This window comes from Aquarana catesbeiana, linkage group LG02 (genome assembly GCF_042186555.1).
Source record: "Aquarana catesbeiana isolate 2022-GZ linkage group LG02, ASM4218655v1, whole genome shotgun sequence".
NCBI lineage: Eukaryota > Metazoa > Chordata > Amphibia > Anura > Ranidae > Aquarana > Aquarana catesbeiana.
The window spans coordinates 60,635,083-60,653,517 of record NC_133325.1 but is presented as its reverse complement, the minus strand read 5'-3'; the positions used below and the strand labels follow the sequence as shown (position 1 = coordinate 60,653,517).

The following is an 18,435-nucleotide window of genomic DNA, read 5'->3' as shown; positions in this document are numbered from 1 at the left end:
ACATGCAAGGAGGTAATGAACATGAATACTGTAAGCATAGAAATTGCTGTCACACACACACACAGGTGAATGAAACTACATAGTCATTCTCTGTCAGAAACTCATCAACAGGTAAACGGGACTCTCAGCATGCATTACAGCGAAAACAAGCTATTAGCCCCAAACCAATGGACCAGCTAAGCCATATGCATACATATGCAACTCAAAAAAAATTGCAGTGATAGATATCAAAATTAATGATTATAACCCAAACAAATAGGTATGGGTACGCATTTGGCTTAACCCGGACATACAGGACCTCGCATCAAAAAATACATATGACTGTGCAGCCACCAAAAATCCTAATAATAATGGAAAAAAGAAAGCTCTTATGCCCCGTACACACGGTCGGATTTTCCGATGGAAAATCTCCGATCGGAGCGTGTTGTCGGAAATTCCGACCGTGTGTGGGCTCCATCACACATTTTCCATGGAAATTTCCGACACACAAAGTTTGAGAGCAGGCTATAAAATTTTCCGACAACAAAATCCGTTGTCAGAAATTCCGATCGTGTGTACACAAATCCGACGCACAAAGTGCCACGCATGCTCAGAATAAATAAAGAGACGAAAGCTATTGGCTACTGCCCCGTTTATAGTCCCGACGTACGTGTTTTATGTCACCGCGTTTAGAACGATCTGATTTTCTGACAACTTTGTGTGACCGTGTGTATGCAGGACAAGTTTGAGCCAACATCCGTCGGAAAAAATCCATGGATTTGGTTGTCGGAATGTCCGATCAATGTCCGACCGTGTACTGGGCCTATTTGCGGGAAAAAAAGGTCATCAATTTTGTTTGTGTACAACGTCGCACGACCGCGCAATTGTCAGTTAAAGCGACGCAATGCCGTATCGCAAAAAATGGCCTGGTCATTAAGGGGGAAAATCCTTCCGGTCCCTAAGTGGTTAAGTAACACGCATTAATAAATATCTGTTTAAATTGATCCTCATGCAGATTTCTGACCCTAGTTGAGATTTCTCCTTCTCCTGCTTATGTTCTTAGAATGTTAATTGGAAAATATGCCCGGTCTGCATTTTATGTTTAATGGAACTTTGTGAAATCAAAAAGACTTTCAGACCTTGCCCAGCCACTATCCATCAACGCGGCTAAATATATCGTCTACGTTTATCTCTTTGGTGATTAATTGTAAAAGTCACATTTAAAAAGGTCAATGGAATAATGACACCCGTTGAAGAAATGATCATAAGAGAAGTTAACTATTCTAATGTTTGGCTAATGAAGCTTCGAGCGAATGTCCCTCTATTTCCTTATAAAATAGCATAGAATTGGTGCTGAGGGTGGGTGGCGGGGGGCGGCACTCGCCTTGTGACATGAGCATGGGGGTGAGCGTTCAGCTTTAGTTTTTATGGATATATAGTAGGTGGCATAGCTGTGCACCTCAAAGCTCAGACACATGCATGTGTATACAGTATCTCACAAAAGTGAGTACACCCCTCACATTTTTGTAAATATTTTATTATATCTTTTCATGTGACAACACTGAAGAAATGACACTTTGCTACAATGTAAAGTAGTGAGTGTACAGCTTGTATAACAGTGTAAATTTGCTGTCCTCTCAAAATAACTCAACACACAACCATTAATGTCTAAACCACAGGCAACAAAAGTGAGTACACCCCTAAGTGAAAATTTCCAAATTGGGCCCAATTAGCCATTTTCCCTCCCCGGTGTCATGTGACTCATTAGTGTTACAAGGTCTCAGGTGTGAATAGGGAGCAGGTGTGTTAAATTTTGTGTTATCGCTCTCACTCATACTGGTCACTGGAAGTTCTACATATCACCTCATGGCAAAGAACTCTCTGAGGATCTGAAAAAAAAATTGTTGCTCTACATAAAAGATGCAAAGACAAAAAGTCGCGCTAGATAAAAAATCAATTAATATATGTTGCCCATATTAAGTGGCAAAATTAATTATGTGAGTGACACAAAATCAAGAAGAAAATGCAAAATTAAATGCATCAACTACAGAATTATACATATTGAAGTACATAAAAATCAATACAATTGAGTGTTGTCAAAAAAAGAAAACAATATATTTTTTGCAAAATAAAATTGAAAATATCCACTGACTGAGGTGAAAATACAAAAAAAGTTGAATAAACCCCCAGACTTAATCGATATTAATGAATCCATATAGTGAAAACAAAAGAAGTTCAGTAAACATATTGATTCAAAAAGTGATGTTTAAGTGAGGTTCCACACTCAAGTGACTAAGTGAATAGGTATATCCTCCACCACAGAATCAGCTGCCACTAACCAGAAGACGGTGGTCACTTATTACAGGGGACCACCCTGAGCGAGTGGCTATAACCCCAGCCCGGGATCTCACTGGCACGCACCAAACTTCTCAGTGTCAGCAGGGATGGTAGGCAGAGGTCAGTGGAAGGATCAGTGGAAGAATCGATGGATAGGCAGTATGGTCACCAAAAAAATAAAAGGCTCCACATAGTGTAAATCCTTTATATTTATTGTAATATAAAAAGAAAAATGAACACTTACAGCTTTGGAGAAGTAAAAAGGCAGATAAAGGACTAAGCCGGCCGGCTTCCAAATAGCCCGTAGCTTCTGGGACAGGACGTACAGCCTAGGCCTAGGCTATAAGAAGATTGCCAAGACCCTGAAACTGAGCTGCAGCATGGTGGACAAGACCATACAGTGGTTTAACAGGACAGGTTCCACTCAGAACAGGCCTCGCCATGGTCCACCAAAGAAGTTGAGGTCACGTGCTCAGCGTCATATCCAGAGGTTGTCTTTGAGAAATAGAAGTATGAGTGCTGCCAGCATTGCTGCAGAGGTTGAAGGGGTGGATCAAGTTTGTCTGTATGGCTGTCATCCCAGAAGGAAGCCTCTTCTAAAGATGATGCACAAGAAAGCCCACAGTTTGCTGAAGACAAGCAGACAAAGTACAGGGATTACTGGAACCATGTCCTGTGGTCTGATGAGACCAAGATAAACTTGTTTGGTTCAGATGGTGTCATGCGTGTGTGCCGGCAACCAGGTGAGGAGTACAAAGACAAGTGTGTCTTGCCTACAGTCAAGCATGGTGGTGGGAGTGTCATGGTCTGTGGCTGCATGAGTGCTGCCAGCACTGGGGAGCTACAGATCATTGAGGGAACCATGAATGCCAACATGTACTGTGACATACTAAAGCAGAGCATGATCCCCTCCCTTTGGAGACTGGGCCGCAGGGCAGTATTTCAACATAACAACGACCCCAAACACACCTCCAAGATGACCACTGCCGTGCTAAAGAAGCTGGGGTAAAGTCGATAGACTGACCAAGCATGTCTCCAGACCTATACCCCATTGAGCATCTGTGGGGCATCCTCAAATGGAAGGTGGAAGAGCGCAAGGTCTGTAACATCCACAAGCTCCGTTATGTCATCATAGAGGAATAGAAAAGGACTCCAGTGGCAACCTGTAAAGCTCTGGTGAACTCCATGCCCAAGAGGGTTAAGGCAGTGCTGGAAAATAATGGTGGCCACACAAAATATTGAGACTTTGGGCCCAATTTGGACATTTTCACTTAGGGGTGTACTTACTTTTGTTGCAGTTAAGGCTGGGTTCACACCATCACCGCATCCGTTTCACAGCAGGGGTCCGGTGCGTCCTGGTTCACCGTTTCAGGTTCGATTTCAGCCCAAATTTTGAGCTAAATTCGGACCTGAAACGGACCAAAAGAGGCACAGCGTTTTTGTGCAAAATGCACTGGACCTTCTGCGGAGATATGTGAACCGGCTCCATAGAGAGCCGGTCAAAATATTCTGCTATTGTGAATTGGATGCAGAGAACCCGCATCCAATTCGCAATGGTGTGAAGCCAGCCTTAGACATTAATGGCTGTGTGTTGAGTTATTTTGAGAGGACAGCAAATTTACACTGTTATACAAGCTGTACACTCACTACTTTACATTGTAGCAAAGTGTCATTTCTTCAGTGTTGTCACATGAAAAGATATAATAAAATATTTACAAAAATGTGAGGGGTGTACTCACTTTTGTGAGATACTGTATATACTGAGTATATCAGTAGAGCAGTGAATGGTGTCAGTAGTTTTTCTTTTTTTCTTTTTTACAATGTTATCTTTTTCACTATTTTTTTTTACAACATTTTTTAGAAGCCCTGTTATGGGGCTTTGCTGAAATATCAGGGGTTTCAACAGGGGGAATCTGCGTCTCTCTTGCGGCCACCCGTATCTTCTCTAACCACTAATTACCAACCTTTGGCTTGTTCCTCAGCTACGCTTCTGCTTGATCCCAACCTGAAACCACTTGTTATTGACCTTTTGTTTGTTTACTGACTTCACTTCTGCTTGATCCCTTCCCGTTACATCTGCTACTGGACCCCGGCTTGCTCACCTCCTGGTGAGGCGAATCTGACGTCCGCAACCTGGTACTAACATGCAGCAAAACCCATCTCCACCATCAGGAGCTCTGGTGAATATCAGTTAGTGCTTAGACCCCGCACCTTGGGTGAACCTGTGTCACCCGCCAGGGTGAGTTGCTTGTATACCTATCCTGCTAGTTGGTGAGAGTCTTTCTACTGCTATAGCTACTGCCCTCCGAGCCTTACCCCTGACCATGACAATAGCACAATAAAGCCTTCTTAGAACATGTCTCCTTCCATCACATATCCAAAAAATCAGGGCATAACCTTTTGTCTAAGAATGGTGGACAGAACCATGTAAATCATTCATTTTCATCCCAATGGTTTTCTGTACATCCAGAATTGCTGGGGTATAGTACAGATGCTGCTTAACATTGCTGTCCATCATTAGTGCTTCACATGGAAACCATAGCTTCTATGGAGTAGGGCTTGGGGACCAATGAGAAAGTGTAACCTAAATGTTATGGTGAGAGGGAACTAAAGGAACACGAAAGTCCTCCACTAAACCAGTGTATAGCACAGTAAAGCCTTTTTCTAAGAACAGAAGGTATTCACATGTCTCATTTCATACCATATCCTAAAATAAAGAGGATTATTCCGTGGCGGCTGGTGTTTTTTGTTTGTTTTGGGGGGGATGGCAAGCAAGCCCCCCCTTTCCCCCCCCCGTGGCAATTCATTTGCTATCGTAACACACCTGGGTGGGCTCGGTTCACTGTGCTCTGTGCCCTGAGCCCTCCCAATTTTGAAGCCTATTAGAGCCTTTGGCTCTAATCAGGTGCTTCAAACCCCCCCCCCCCATCGGAATCCATGCATCGGCATCCTGTAAGGGGCCGGACGCATGGATAAGGGAGGCGGCCGTGCGCCCTTAATGGACGGACTGCCCCTGATTATTCCCTATTTCGGGATAGTGCTATAAAAAGGCATATTTTGTGCTCCAATGGCTGTCGGACTCGAAAGAAACTGAAAGCCATTAAAATGAATTGGGGTGTGGAAAAAAATAAATAAAAGTCATGCAACTGACCTTCCCTTCAGTCACAACGTTCTCTCTGCTGGGTCAAGTGACTGACCACAGGCTTCACAACATGCCCTACATTTTATAAATGGGCCATTTCTTCAACTGCATAGGGGATGATTTACTAAATCTGGAGAGTGCAAAATCTTGTGCAGCTCTGCATAGAAACTGTAATGGAAATTTGTACGTTCTGTATATAATTGTATTGTATTTTGTATGTATTGCACACTGCCCTCACTGTGCACACAGCACTAATAATGTTTTCAGTAAATGTTTACATTCTTTCGAGTCCTGATTAGAATTAGTCTGCCTATGTAACGCCCCTTGTTACCATAAATGTACAATTGTAATATTAATGTGATACCTACATAATCATGTGCATAAAAACCTTCAATTGCGTCATAATAAAGCAGAACAGTAATTTGGAAAGATGCTGAGCGTATCTTTTGTGTCTGTTCCCTACTGCAGTAGTTATTATTAATTTGGAACCACTAATCAATATGAGGATAGGAGTTGCCTATCATCAATTCAACCGAGTCAGCATGGCGAGCTTTGCCTTAGGAGGGGATTCCAGGTGACCCTGAGTATCCGAAACGAGGAGCTTGAGACGATCCGGGAATTTCTGATAATCAGCCGGCTGAGGTAAGCCTTTTGCTTACATTTGAGTTATCAGACTTCCTTGATCGGTAAGGCATTTTCGGGACAAAGGGTACCTATTTTACTCCCCTTAATCGAACTGTATTGATTGGTGGTTATATGTTATGTTGTCCCTGTCTATTGTCCATTGGAGTGTTATAGATAAGAAAGGGAAGAATAGTGCTGTTCACAGGTATATGTAGTAAATCTGCTAGATAAAGTAGTTTAGAGGCAAGAGGGTATAGTCACAAGTAGAGAAGAGAGAAGACTGGCCAGTCATTATGGGCATTGAATTAAGTAAGGGAATGAAGGGTAAGAGACCCTCAAAAATGCCCAGCGCAAGAGGAGCGCTACATATGAACCAAAGGTGCGGTTCCGCCTATACTGAGCCCCTAGATTAATGGTTAAAGTGGACAGAGATCCACAATAGGTAATTGGGTTACCAAAGTCCACAGGGACTAAGAATAATGCAGAGTAAACAGCTAGAGAAACAAGTTATCTATGTGAGCAGGATGGATCAAGGGTGACATTAACACTAGACAGAAAGGGACATTTTCATGTTAAGTTGTGGGATGAATTTGGGGTCAGGCACTATAACTACTAGTAAAAGTCAGAAACAGAGAAATGAGAGTTAAAACAGAATACTTTATATGTTGTCAGAGAGGGAAGATGGGATGAGCACTGTGGCTCCCCATCTGATCATAGAATCATAGAAGCTAGATATAAAAGTTATTTAAACAAAATAAAGAAAGTAGAATTTAGACAGGGAAATATTAATGAGAGTTAAAAGAAAGTGAGAGAATGATATGCATGTGTTGTGCACAAATGGGAAAAATGTAAGCGATTTTAGAAAGATATTGGTGTATGTGTGTGCGAATGCTGGGACCTTTAGTTCTATTGCTTGTGTGTGCCATGTACGCAGATGTGACCCCCTCCTTTGTGCTCTCCTGAAAGAAATGTGGCTGGGATGAGAGGTTAGTGATAAGCTGGAAAGACACCATGCCAATTTCTGTTTTTTAGACAAAACATTTATAACAAAATGTGCCGGGTTAACGAATCTAATGGTAAACAATGTGATCACAATTATTTTGAATCTGTTTTCCAAACATGGTAAAATGAAGGTTACATTTAACTGTGTATTACACAAATTGAATATCCTTTGATAGTGGAAACAGTGCATTTAAAAAAGGGAAATTAAGTAAAATTAAGTAATAATGAGTATTAATTTCTAATATGAGTTTAACAATTTTATTAATTATATAGATATATTGAAACTGGTTTAGACAACCTTTGGTTGGAAATGAAATCCAGGTTATTGGGGAAATTTGTAAAAATGGGATTAGTTTAGATTAAGATAACAATTTTGTAATTTTACATTTATTCAATAAGCCCTTATTGAGAGAAAAAACAGATTAAGATGAGGTTGTTATTTGGAATAAAGCTGCCATAATATTTAACAAAGCCAAGATGGATGGGATACATAAGAAGTTCTTCTACAAAAATGATATTGTAAGGTTTTTGATAATAACTTGATGTGCGGTCCATGATGTAAGAGTAATAATAAATAAAATTTAAATATAACAGTCCCATCACATCAAGTCCACACACCCTGTTAGGATAGATGCCACCTGCAGCCAGTTGTGTTATAGTTTTTGATGCTTTCTGGTCCATCATACAGATTCTTGGTCCTTTTGTTTTTATTTATTTTTATTTTTGAAATCCAAAGCAGAATGTGTGGATTGTGAAATGATGTGCCCCTTTTTCTTGTAAGTACAGTGGTATAAGCAGAAGAATATTTTGGATTTATGGGCATCTCTCCATGACCGCAGGGTATTGTTATCATTTATTATAATATTGCCAGGAAGAAGTTGTCTTTTGAAACATGAAACTGGAGTTCTTACACAAATAGCATGATAGAAAACAAGCCATTGTAATATATTCATGCAAGCTGGACCCAGTAATGAAGGGTTCACCCCGATATATCAGAGCTGTAGCTTTTATGCAAAGGTGCTATTAGACAAAGTTAGATATTGTTTTGGTCAATGGTCCGACATTCTGTGCAGCAAATTTACAGCTAACTAAATGTTTGTCTAATGAAAGGTTTAAAATATGAGTTTGTTTATGTACAAATCTAACAATGAAAAACGCGTACATTTATTCAAAAGAAAGGAAAAGACACATGTGTTAAATTGATGGTGTAGGAATCAGCTGCTGTGAGCCCAGTGCGGGACACACTCCCTGAAGACCCAGATATTACATTTTTTGTAGATTTGAGTATGCAGTTTATCACCCAGAAAGATACTCTGTATTCAAAGTCATTGGATCCTTTTTGCCCAGCTCAAGAAGCAGAGCTCCATGTTTTAGCAAAGCCTGTGAGCTATAAAAAGAGTGTATATTTATATAGATAGTCGAGATATAGAGAGCTTTTGGTTCTATTTAAAGGGCCAGAAGTTTGTTTTTACTTCGGCAGGTAAACCAACCAAGCATGCCAAGTTAATTTGATCGGCTGTTTTCAGCCTTCCAGCTTCTTGCTGAGGTAGCCATATTAACTTTCACACATGGAAGCAGACCAGGTGACTAAGGATGCTGCATTTACAGCCCCGGACACTTGATGGGTCTGTGCAACTCACAGATTCCACCCTAGTTCTGGCCCAGTATAGCTGGGATTAATAATTCAACTTTAAGGACCCCAGAACGAGAAGAACAAGTGGTCCACAGGGGGCAACTTCTTATGAAACAGGACTTTGGAAAAAGTGATCATTTATGTCTGCCAGCCACTCTTTTCCCTTCAGCTTGACACATGGACCGTGTCATCAGTCACAAGCAGTTATGGCTGCCTTAGTAAATGAGCGTGGGATAGAGCCAGGGTTCTCCACAGTTGTTTTTATAACACACCACTTCTTGTTTTACCTGTTACCAAAGGTGTTACCAAAAGCTGAACATCCCTCCCAGAGATTACATAAAAGATATATCCAGATGCCCAAGTCAGGATCTTACGAGTATGCATTTTGTCTGTATGGACATGTTTTTTGGATGTCCAGTGGCAAATGCTACTGCAAAGGCCACAGTAAAAAGTGTTATCAGAAGTAGTTTGTAAGTACAGAGTGCCAGAAAGTACAGAGAGTAACAGAGGAAATCATTTTTATAGGAGAGTCCTTACTAGAAGTTTTGCGGTTTTATTTTTACACCCCCTACTGTCTACAATATAGCGGACAAAGTAAAGTAAGAAACTAGAAAACTTTTGCCTGAATGTTTTCTTATATTTTATGAAGCCCCTAAGGGGGATGTTGGACTCTCTTCCTATGGGATTTGGTTTGGGAGTGTGTTACTCACTTGCTAATATTTTGTCTCAGCAGCTGAAGTCCTCCATTCGGATCTCATAGAGAATGTTGCTGATCTTTTAAGGTTTTTTACAAACTCATTTATGTGTTTTCTCCATAATTCCAGATCCTAAAAGTTTGGAAGGATCTAAAACTAAAGCCAGGTGACTTTTGGATTGTTAAGAGACATTTATATATAAGGAAATGTTTGGAGACTCAATACAGCATCTATTTCATTTACAGTTTTTGCAAAACTTGAAGGAAAAGTCACCTGGATCCACACCAGACACTGCAAAAATGACTTAATTAAAGAAATCTCTGTGTTTGATTTGTTTCCCTCTTGTGATCACAGTCTAGGGTACTTTTTGATTCAATTACTTTAATTGTAAGGGATATATATATTTGAAAAGTAGTTGAAGTCATATTTAGCCATGTTGAAGTCATATTTGTCTTTTGTATGTATGTATTATATGTAGAATTGTCTGTGTTTACATATGCTGATAAGTCAGCATGTCCACAATTCAGCTAGAAGGCCATTCTGGCCACAGGAGTGTACAGCCAGTACTCTGTAAATATGTCTTATCAATCATTTGTTTTTCACAATGAAAAGTCATTTTGGTAATGAAAAAGTTGCTTAGCTATTATTTTCTCCACAATGGAGTTTTTGCTTCTTTGGCCAGGACTACCTCCACCTAAGCGTGTGGAGGTTCCAGGTTAAAGGTGATAGCAGGTATGGTTAGTGATCAAAATATTGATCAAAAGAGGGGAGACTGTAATGGAAATTTGTACGTTCTGTATATAATTGTATTGTATTTTGTATGTATTGCACACTGCCCTCACTGTGCACACAGCACTAATAATGTTTTCAGTAAATGTTTACATTCTTTCGAGTCCTGATTAGAATTAGCCTGCCTATGTAACGCCCCTTGTTACCATAAATGTACAATTGTAATATTAATGTGATACCTACGTAATCATGTGCATAAAAACCTTCAATTGCGTCATAATAAAGCAGAACAGTAATTTGGAAAGATGCTGAGCGTATCTTTTGTGTCTGTTCCCTACTGCAGTAGTTATTATTAATTTGGAACCACTAATCAATATGAGGATAGGAGTTGCCTATCATCAATTCAACCGAGTCAGAAACAAACCAGCTTTTTTTTTTTTGTCAAAGCTTAACTAAACAAGCTGAAGTTAGAAGTGGACATCTGCCCCACCTCTGTACCCCCCTGCTCATCTGCCCCAACACTGAACCCCCCCGCTCAGCTGTCCCACCACTATAACCCCCCTGCTCTTCTGTCCCACTGCTGAACCCCCTTCTTATCTCTTCCACCACTGTACCCCCCCCCCCCGCACATCTGCCCCAACTCTGTACCCTCCTGCTCTTCTGTCCCACCTCTGAATCCCTCCTGCTAATTTTCCCCACCATTGTACTCTCTTCTCAACTATGATATGCGCGATATGCAGAGTGGAAAAAGGAAGCAGAGATGAGACACATCTACCTGTCCTGGCACACTCATCCTGCTGATCCACCTCACACATCCAGCCCACGTGCTTGTATGGGATGTATGGGATGTATGTGATGTATGGGATATATGGGATGTATGGGATGTATGGGATGTATGGGATGTATGGGATGTATGGGATGTATGGGATGTATGGGATGTCACATACAAGCATCTGGAAAAGGATGCGTAATAATGAGCTCAGGTCAGGGGCATTTTCTGAAAGCAGTGGGCCTGGGTGCAGGATCATAAGTTGGGCCCCCACAGCTGAGAAAAAGTGCGGCGCTCTGCGCCACAGGAAAAGTTGTGTGCGATTTTCATTGCGCTGAATACTGGCTGTGTCTTAAAGGGACACAGAGTACCGGGGTTCAGTAGTAAGTGACGCAAAGGTTCAGGAATAATTTCAACAAAGTTCCCAGAAGCTCAACAATAATTCCACAAACTGTCACCTGATTGTGTTTTTTTTTCGATCACAATGAAATCCCTTCTTTCGGAGATTGGTAGTGGCAACCAAGCGAGTCATCTTCCTCCAGATGGTGGACAGGGTTAGCAGGACTGTGATTGGATTTAGCAGTGGCCAATGACAGTCCTCCTCCCTCCTGGAAACAGGGACCATCCCCCTTGCAGAACTGCACCCAATCTCTTCCTTATCACTAAAGCTGACGATCGCAGCTACAGCAAAGTAAGAGAACCAAACAATGTTTCCCATCTTTTACAAAGTGTGGAGGCGCAGTGCCTCCCCCTCGGTGTGTGGGGAATTCTGAAATTGGAATGCATGGAATGAATCACTGACACTTCCCTGTGCTGCTCTGCTGATGGGGAGGGAGTCGAGTGTCGGCAAAAGAGGCTTTGTGTGCCTCTTGCTGCACCCGTGCCGGGGGTTGCCTACCCCTCCTATAGAGTTTTATAACTGTAATATTATGCTGAGTCTTCTGTGATTTTACCTCCGTGCCATGTTCATCGAGGATGGATATATAATTGGGTTCTGTTTCATTTGGGTACGACAAGAGAATGTCATAGGGTGCTAAATCCACTTTATCCAATCCGTATTCTTTCCATTGAGCTTGGATTTGCTTGGCCAGAAGAAAGTTCTCCTCCGTACCAGCTAAGTGGGGAACACGGGAAAAGTTGCTGAAAAAAATAAAATACAAAATTGGTTGATATAGATATATATTGGACTGCATACCTGAATTAAAGAAAAAAAAAACATTAATAATAATATTATTATTATTATTATTATTATTATATATCACCATCATCTCCTGTAGCATTAAATCAAAAATAAAAGACATCAACAGCCTACAAACATTTGTGAAAAAATGGGTCACTCTCTTGAGCTCAATGAATTCAAGCGTTGTACCGTGATAGGTTGCCACCTGTACAATAAGTCTATCCGTGAAATTTCCTTGCTATTAAATATTCCACGGTCAACTGTGGTATTATAATAAAGTGGAAGCAACTAGGAACAACAGCAACTCAGCCACGAAAAATTATAGAACGGGGTCAGCGCATGCTGAAGTGCGCAGAAGTCGACAACTGTCTGCGGAATCAATAGCTACAGACCTCCAAACTTCGTGTGGCCTTCAGATTAGCACAACAACGTGTAGAGAGCTTATGGAATGGGTTTCCATGGCCGATCAGCTGCGTCCAAGCCTTACATCACCAAGTGCAATGCAAAGTGTCAGGTGTAGTTGTGTAAAGCCAGCCGCCACTGGACACTAGAGCAGTGGAGACGTGTTCTTTGGAGTGATGAATCATGCTTCTCTGTCTGGCAATCTGATGGATGTGTCTGGGTTTGGCAGTTGTCGAGAGACCAGTACTTGCCTGACTGCATTGTGCCAAGTGTAAAGATTGGTGGAGGGGGCGGGGGGGAGGGGGGATTATGGTGTGGGGTTGTTTTTCAGGGGTTGGACTTGGCTCTTTAGTTCCAGTGAAGAGAACTTCTTAGACGTCAGCATACAAAGACATTTTGGACAATTTTATGCTCCCAACTTTGTGGGAACAGTTTTGGGGATGTCCCCTTCCTGTTTTAACTACGCACCAGTGCACAAAGCAAGGTCCATAAAGACATTGATGAGTGAGTTTGGTGTGGAGGAACTTGACTGCCCTGCACAGAGTTCTGACCTCAACCTGATAGAACACCTTTGGGATGAATTATAGCAGAGACTGCGAGGCAGGCCTTCTCGTCCACATCAGTGCCTGACCTCACAAATGCTCTTCTGGAAGAATGGCCAAACATTCCCATAGACACACTCCTAAACCTTGTGGACAGCCTTCCCAGAAGAGTTGAAGCTGTTATAGCTGCAAAGGGTGGGCCAACTCAATATTGAACCCTACGGACTAAGACTGGGATGCCATTAAAGTTCATGTGCGTGTAAAGGCAGGCGTCCCAATACTTTTTGCAATATAATGTGTGCGTATATATATATTTTTTGACCTCTTACAAACCAGTTATACTGCGGCAGGTTGGCTCGGCTGCACGAATCGCCGTAGGTGTACATTGGTTCTCTGCACGAGGCTCTGTGGGCGTGTGCCGGTTGGCCAGTGGGGGAGCCAATCAGCGGGTCTGGCCGACGCGATCGTTCCCCGCAGAGACAGAAAAGGGATCTGCCTGTGTCCAGACATTTTACCGCCTGCTAGGTCTGTGTGAGAGACCTATCCAGGTATCCAAGATCTTCTAAAAGAAAGCTGTTTTGCCTTTGGATTCAAGGAGTCTGTAAGTGATCTGCAAAAAGGGTATCTGAAACCTCCCCTCAACCCCTCTCCTACTACTTCTCTAAAGTTCTCATTAAAGCATCGAAAAATACTTAAAGTGACTGGCGCCCAAATTTTGTTCTAACTTCCCATTATAGCCATGGACTCAGCCCTGGGGTGAATGTAAGCTCGCTCCCTGTCTCTGGAGGTACCTCCTTGCTCACAGGAGACCCGGGGGGGGCGCCACATATCTAGATAGATAGATAGATAGATAGATAGATAGATAGATAGATAGATAGATAGACACACTATATTTTTTTACACACTAAATTGGAGTTACCCTTTAGAGAATAGATAGGGATCTTCAAAAGAGATAAGATAGGAGCATCTCCTTGAGCTTTCAGTAGCACCTCTGACTAGGGTTGTCCCGATACCGATACTAGTATCGGTATCGGCACCGATACCGAGCATTTGCCCAAGTACTTGTACTCGGGCAAATGCTCCCGATGCTTCCACCGATACCTGGAGGACAGCTGTGATCGGCGCGTGGGGGAGTTACAAGATTCTCCCCCAGCGGCTTTCACCAGCTTTAGTGACATACAGCAGTGATCGGTCACCGCTGACTGTCACTGCATCCTCCTCCATGCCCCCTCCGTTCCTCTGTCCCCCTCCGCTGTCCCCTCCGTTCCTCTCTCCTTATCTGTCCCCCTCCGTTCTCCCCCTCCGTTCCTCTCTCCTTATCTCTCCCCCTCCGTTCCTCTATCCTTATCTGTCCCCTGCATTCCTCTCTCATCTGTTCCCTCCGTTCTCCCCCTCAGTTCCTCCGTCCCCCTCCTCCTTCCTTTGTGTAAGGATAGAGTCAGCTGACTCTGTCCATTCACATAACTGAAACATTGTAATCTTCTGTGATTACTATGTGTCAGTTTATGAATGGAGAGAAGCCGCTGTCTTCTCTCCATTCATTCTCAGTGCAGCTGACGCTGCAGAGAAAAGGACTGGGGAATCTCTATCCTCTGTCTCTTTCTCTGTCTCAAGGGGGAGATATCAGAGGTCTGTTAAGACCCCTGATATCTCACCAAAGCCCCCCAACAGGACTGATTTAAAAAAAAAAAAAAAAAAACAACAATAAATAATAAAAAAATATTATTGTAAAAAATAAAAATTGTAAAAGAAAACAAAAAAAAAACCACACACACATACAACGTTCACCCCCCCCCCCAAAAAAAAAATAGCAAAAAAAAAACTGTCACGTGACATTAAAAAAAAAGTATCGGTAATCGGCATCGGCGAGTACTTGAAAAAAAGTATCGGTACTTGTACTCGGTCCTAAAAAAGTGGTATCGGGACAACCCTACCTCTGACCCATGCCTGCGGTTAGTAGAGATGCTTATTATTTAATCCCAAAGAGAATCCTCATTTATTAGTAAAGGACAAGTAACGGCATTACATGTACTCCAACCTCAGAAGAAGGTTGCATTGCTTAATAACATATTCTTTTCTCCCAGCTCATTTACCAGCATTAATTGCTAGTCTGGTTCGGTTAGTCATCAACTGCGTGGTGGTTAATAATTACGGTTATGATGACTTGACCCACATGGAGCAGAATGTTACTGGCAATTATCAGATATGGATTTGCTCTCATTACATATGTGTATGTGCACATGTGTAGGAATTAAATTTATTTCTTATTGTGTGTTCTAATCATTATCCTACATTTTTGTACAAAAAAACAAAACAAAAAAAACACACAATGAAAATGTAGATAATATGGAAACATTTTCATAAAATGTAACACTTTTTTTCTTCAGTTTTCAGAGTGGACAGCAGTTTGGTTTTTATTTATATCCGTGTCCCCATTTGGAATACATTTTCCTCACTTCCTGCAGCACTAGAACCAGATGCAGGAGGTGGAGAGATCACAGGATATGACATCATGAACAGAATTTAAAATATCGTCAAACGTTTTTTGTCCCCACTAGAGAGATTTCACATCACTTTTTGTCTGGGCTGGAAGTGAGGGAAACTTGCTGCACTAGGGACGCAACAATAAGAACCTGACAAGGGCACTAACCCTTCTCCACCATTTACAAAATTAAGGATGGTCCCGATGTTCGAGTCGAATGTAAGTTCAACTTGAACATCAGGTGTTCCTTTGTTCGTAAAACAAACAAACATATGGGGCGTTCGCGGCAAATTCGAGCGCAGCGGAGCATTCCATAATGCACTGCGAGATTGTAGTGCATTGACGGCTGCTGACTGGCCAATGCATGCACCTGACCTGCATGCTTTGGCCAATCACAGCACAATCTGCTGTGAGAGCCATGATTGGCCAAAGGCAAGGTGCTTTGGCCAATCATGGCTCAGGGGCTAAGTCCACACCCCACACTTTATAAGGCTGCTTACACGGCGACCATGTATAGAGTGCAATGTGCATTAATGGAGAGAGATTGAGAACTTGAGCTAGATTAGGCAGGTTAGTTAGTGGCGTGCAGGCAGTTTAGTGTAGTGTAATATATATATATATATATATATATATATATATATATATATATATGCACGCATACACACAGTGCAGTCAGTGCAGAGTATATAATAGTGCATTGAAGTGGTTAAGGGGAACCCTGTGACAGAATTAAGAAAAAAAATGGCATGGGGTCCCCTCAAAATCCATATCAGGCCCCTTGGGTCTGGCATAGATTTTGACCGTAACTCCACGCCAAAATAAAAAAAGAAAATTGGCGTGGGGTCCCCCCTAAAATCCATACCAGACCCTTATCCGAGCAAGCAGCCTGGCAGGCCAAGAAAGGGGGGGGGGGGGGACGAGTGAACGCCCCCCCCCCGAATGATACCAGGCCGCTTCCCCTTAACATGGGGAGGGTGATTTGGGGTCCCCCCAAAACACCTTGTCCCCATGTTGATGAGGTAAAGGGTCTTGTTCCTACAACCCTGGCCCGGTGGTTCTGGGGGTCTGCGGGTGGGGGGGCTTATCGGAATCTGGAAGCCCCCTTTAACAAGGCGGCCCCCAGATCCCCCCCCCATGTGAATGGGTATCGGGTACATTGTACCCCTACCCATTCACCAAAAAAAAGTCAAAAAGTAAAAACCACAATAGACAGTTTTTGACAATTCCTTTATTAAAAAAGAAAAAAAAAGCTCCGTCTCCATGGGAGGCCTCCCGGCGACTGCTGTCTCTTGACTGTAACAGCTGTTATATAGCCAAGGGCAGGGTCACCCGGTGACATAACAGAGTGACCCTGCCCACTGTCATGTGACGTCCGGGCGGGGTCATCCAGTTACGTCAGGCAAGTGGCCTGGTATGGTTCGGGGGGGGGCGGCGCTCGCTCATCCCCCCCCTTTCCTGGCCTGCCAGGCTGCTTGCTCGGATAAGGGTCTGGTATGGATTTTGGGGGGGGACCCCATGCCAATTTTTTTTTTTAATTTTGGTGTAGAGTTCTCCTTAAAATCCATACCAGACCTGAATGGGGGGGAGGGGAACCCACTCAGATTTTTTACTTGATTTTTCCTATCTGTATTGCCGCGAGTCGGCAATACATTACAGCTGCGAGCAAGTTTGAATTAAGTTCTTTCCTTTAGAAATGTTTGCTGTGGCACTGTTCTATACATCACACAGATGTGCCACTTTACAGGCAGACTAAGGGGACCCACATAACATGATATTTAAAGGAATATTTAATTTTTATGTTTTCACTTTAAGCATTATTAAAATCACTGCTCCTGAAAAAACTGTCACTTTTGCATTGATACATGTCCCCGGGTCCCCATACACTTTTTATGGCAATAACTTGCATATAAGCCCAAGGCCATCTTTAATATGGTTTGGGCCCTGGGCAAACATTTTTTTTTGCCCCCCCCCCCCAATGCAGTTTTGCTCTTCACCGCAACGTCTCAAAAACCAGACACACACATAAATTATCTAAAAAAAACTTTGCAGACCCCATTCACAGCAGTCTCACGGTGTCCTCAGTTTCCTTTCATGTCACAGCGCCCCATTACATTGCAGACATTTCCACATTATAGTGCCCCTTATCACATCACAGCGTCCCCTTCATTTCACAGTGCCCATTTACACATCACAGCACCCCAATTACATTACAGCCATTGTCACATCACATATTTACATGTATGTGTTTTGGCGGCCCACATTTGCGCAAGCACAGCAGCAGAGTCATTAGAATGGGCTGCTATGCCTTCGTTTCCTGCAGAAAAAAAGGTGCATGCAGCATTTTAAAAATGCAGTGGCCTTGAAATCCATTCTGCTTTTGCCCCATGCGACTTACCTGCAATTCCTGCGCACACAAATGCACTGTGTTTTTGTGTGGCCTAAACATCTAAAAATGCAGCAAGTTTGCCGGTGCAGGAAATGCAGGTAAATCACATGGTGCAAAAGCAGAATGGACAGACAGTGATGTACTTCACTGCTTAATGGGCATAGGTGTGCACAGCCTATTGCATGATGCATGCACATTTGTTTTTGCAGGAAACGCAGGCATGGCAGCCCATTCAAATGAATAGGCTGCTGTGCCTGCACAAATGTGGGCCGCCAAAACACACACATGTGAACCAACCAGGCCCAAAATAAGCCCATCAAGCAGTTAAATACACTAATGCTATCTATGTGCTGTAATGCTGTGTGCTCTGTAATAAAAAAATACAGCCACAGCTTCTCTCAGCCTAAGCGGCGGCTGGTGCTCAAAATTTTTGGGGGGGGCGCAAAATTTTTTTGAAGAAAAATCATCAATTGCAGCCACTGTGCCATCAAATGCTGCCTCTGTTCCCAACGCTGCCACTGTGCCCATTAAAT

The 18,435-nt window shown here is 42.6% G+C and overlaps 1 protein-coding gene across 1 annotated transcript in view; it reads right to left on the bottom strand.

Moving 5' to 3' along the window:
• The window catches only part of LOC141126910 (putative N-acetylated-alpha-linked acidic dipeptidase), a 127,837-nt gene that overhangs the window by 88,492 nt on the left and 20,910 nt on the right, over positions 1–18,435 (bottom strand). Inside the window, exon 3 of the mRNA XM_073612968.1 lies at positions 11,864–12,050. Within this exon, the coding sequence (XP_073469069.1) occupies positions 11,864–12,050 (187 nt within the window). The remainder of the gene's footprint in view (positions 1–11,863; positions 12,051–18,435) is intronic.